At 45.1% G+C, this 2,500-nt stretch overlaps 1 protein-coding gene across 1 annotated transcript in view; it reads right to left on the reverse strand.

Annotated features, from left to right (window-relative positions):
• LOC147006966 (uncharacterized) overlaps nucleotides 1-2,377 on the reverse strand; it is a 9,478-nt gene extending 7,101 nt beyond the window's left edge. Inside the window, exon 1 of the mRNA XM_085867711.1 lies at nucleotides 2,241-2,377. Within this exon, the coding sequence (XP_085723837.1) occupies nucleotides 2,241-2,307 (67 nt within the window). The 5' untranslated portion in view covers nucleotides 2,308-2,377. The remainder of the gene's footprint in view (nucleotides 1-2,240) is intronic.
• Between the last annotated feature and the right edge of the window lie 123 nt (nucleotides 2,378-2,500).

The raw sequence follows: 2,500 nt of genomic DNA on the forward strand, positions 1-2,500 counted from the left end.
AAAACATTCTTCACGAGCAGTCGCACCTGCAGTGAAAATTTCCTCTCAATTCGACAAGCGGTTCCGGAGAAAAAAACCCATAAAAACACCAAAAAAATACTGGGTTTGTACTCGTACAGTGTCGGCACGAAGAGCAAAATACAAATCCCTGCCCCCTCCAGTCGAACGTCGGGCCTGGTCAGCTGGTTCGTGAAAGACTTACACAAGGATGCACAAGGAACTTTGATGCAGAAGGAGGTCGTTCGGCCCATAAAGCCTGTCATACAGCAACACCACATGAACAAGAACGGAACTCGGTGGAGCGCGTACCTCCGCCATGCTGAACAGTTTACGTTTTGTATCCCACTGATGGGTCGGATCGGGATACAGACCTGAACCAAAATCGAATCGGCTTGTTCTTGTCACCTGCAGAACTCATCCACCGAGTTTTGTCACAACTCGTCCACAACCTTTTGAGATAACATGCTCACAGACAAACGGACAGGGGTGGAAACGTAACCTCTGTCCACCTTCAGTGACGGAGGTAACGAGAGGATTCACAGAATACGATATCCCATGCAGTGTTCAAATATATATATTTCCGTAAAATTTAATTAATTAATGATTTAAAAGATCGTTTTTAAAAATCCAGAAGTTTACTGACGTCACCACATAATATTGGTAGAATCTCCTTCACCCTGACATTGTTCCCTCTCACACGCCACGCCTTCTCGTGCTATACATCGATATACAGCTCGGTACTTGGAAGTATTTTGAAGGAGAGATTTGTGTTCTGAAGTGTTTAAGTGTATAATTAAATTTAAATAAAAGCATAAAGAGGTTTAAAGTGGAATAAATAAATTAATTCCGGGTTTTCCCGCCCTTTTCCCCAGTCTCTTGCATCACCCCATCGAACACAAAACATGAATTATTATTATTAATTCCTGTTGTTACAAACATATGAATTGTGTGATTTCACCAGATCGGGTTTCGGACCAGTATAACGTGTTTAATTGTGCTGTGTGTGAAAGTTATTTGTACTGGGGTGAAGAAATTGTTTTGTACTTTGGTTAAAGAATCGTTTTACCTGTTGAAAGTCTGGACGGGTCACAATAACACCAAGCAAGGCTGAAATGGCCAGAGCAGTGACCACAACACGAGATAAGAGACACCGACGATGCTGTCGAATCGGACTCAGCAATGGCAACAAAACGAGATAAGAGACACTGACAGCAGCTGCATTGGTCTTGGCAACGATGAACAACTCTTAATGTTAGAGGCACCGACAGCGTGGAAGATATAAAATACCGACGGTTTGGATGAGGAGACAGGAGAGCGGAATAATGTAAGAGACAGAACGGAGGAGACAAAGGAGAGAAAGGCTTTCCCCTGAGCTGCTCAATTTAATGTGGAGCAAGAAAGGCACATTCTCTGAATTTCATGTGACAAAGTTAATTTTAAAACTGACTCAAACAGTAAAGGAGGAATCGGGAGTCCACTGTATGCCGAGCCTGGGATGCTTTCGTGACCCCATTCGCTGACTACAAAGAACCAACTTCACCCCGCTGTATGTTGGTCGCTCCAATCTCCTGGTCGGTATACTCGCCAAATCTACTTCCCTGCTGTTGTCTTGGAGATGACTTCAAAGCAGGCATCTCCTCGCTTGGCTTATCGCTCAGGCAGCCTTCCCGTTACTCCACTCTCTCCTCACCTGTTTCCAGTCACGCATTGTCCTTCATGGCTCGGAGAACCCCAATTCAACCTCTCTCTGAGACAGCTTGACCTGTGAGCTAGAATTCTTCTCCATTCCTCGGGTGTTACAAAGCTTTCAAATTAATTAAAAGTGAAAATCTGAAATGTCTTGCGTCCATAAGTATTCAGCCCCTTTGCTATGACACTCCAGATTGAGCTCAGGTGCATCCAATTTCCTTCAATCGTCCTTGAGATGTCTCCACAACTTGATTACAGTCCACCTGTGGCCAATTCAATTGATTGGACATTATTTAGAAAGAAACACACCCTTCTATTCTGAGTACAAAGTTGCCAGTGCATGTCAGAGCAGAAATTCCTGCTCCATTGGGGACACGGGGCTTACGGTCGGGGGTCAAAAAGGCCACCGAGCAGTGGTTTCGGTCGTGAATGTTCGGAAGGAAACATCATCAGGTTTTAACTTCCTGTTCCATGATAAATACCGGACAAACTACAAACTCTCGTCCTGGTGCCTCACAGGGTTCGGGTGTCGGTTCAATCAATGAGCGTACCTTCACCCGCAGGTACAGGTGAGTCACTCGTCTCATCAGCCAGAAGTTCCTCGGGCAGGTGGAACATCCCACCGTCGACCTCGAAATGATGAGGCCATTGTGTGCCGGTGCAGGGGTCCCACGAAGAGAGGAAACGTTCATCTGAGTTGGTGTAAACGAGGGTAAAGAGGAATCGAATGATGACGTCATGACGTATAACTCGGATGGGATTCCCATTTTAACAATTAATTACCAAACTCCATGGGGATTTGTACCTTGAG

The sequence above is a fragment of the Eptatretus burgeri genome, unplaced genomic scaffold (genome assembly GCF_056783735.1).
Source record: "Eptatretus burgeri isolate ZD-2024b unplaced genomic scaffold, Ebu_testis_v1 Ebu_testis_scaffold_938, whole genome shotgun sequence".
Taxonomy (NCBI): Eukaryota; Metazoa; Chordata; class Myxini; order Myxiniformes; family Myxinidae; genus Eptatretus; species Eptatretus burgeri.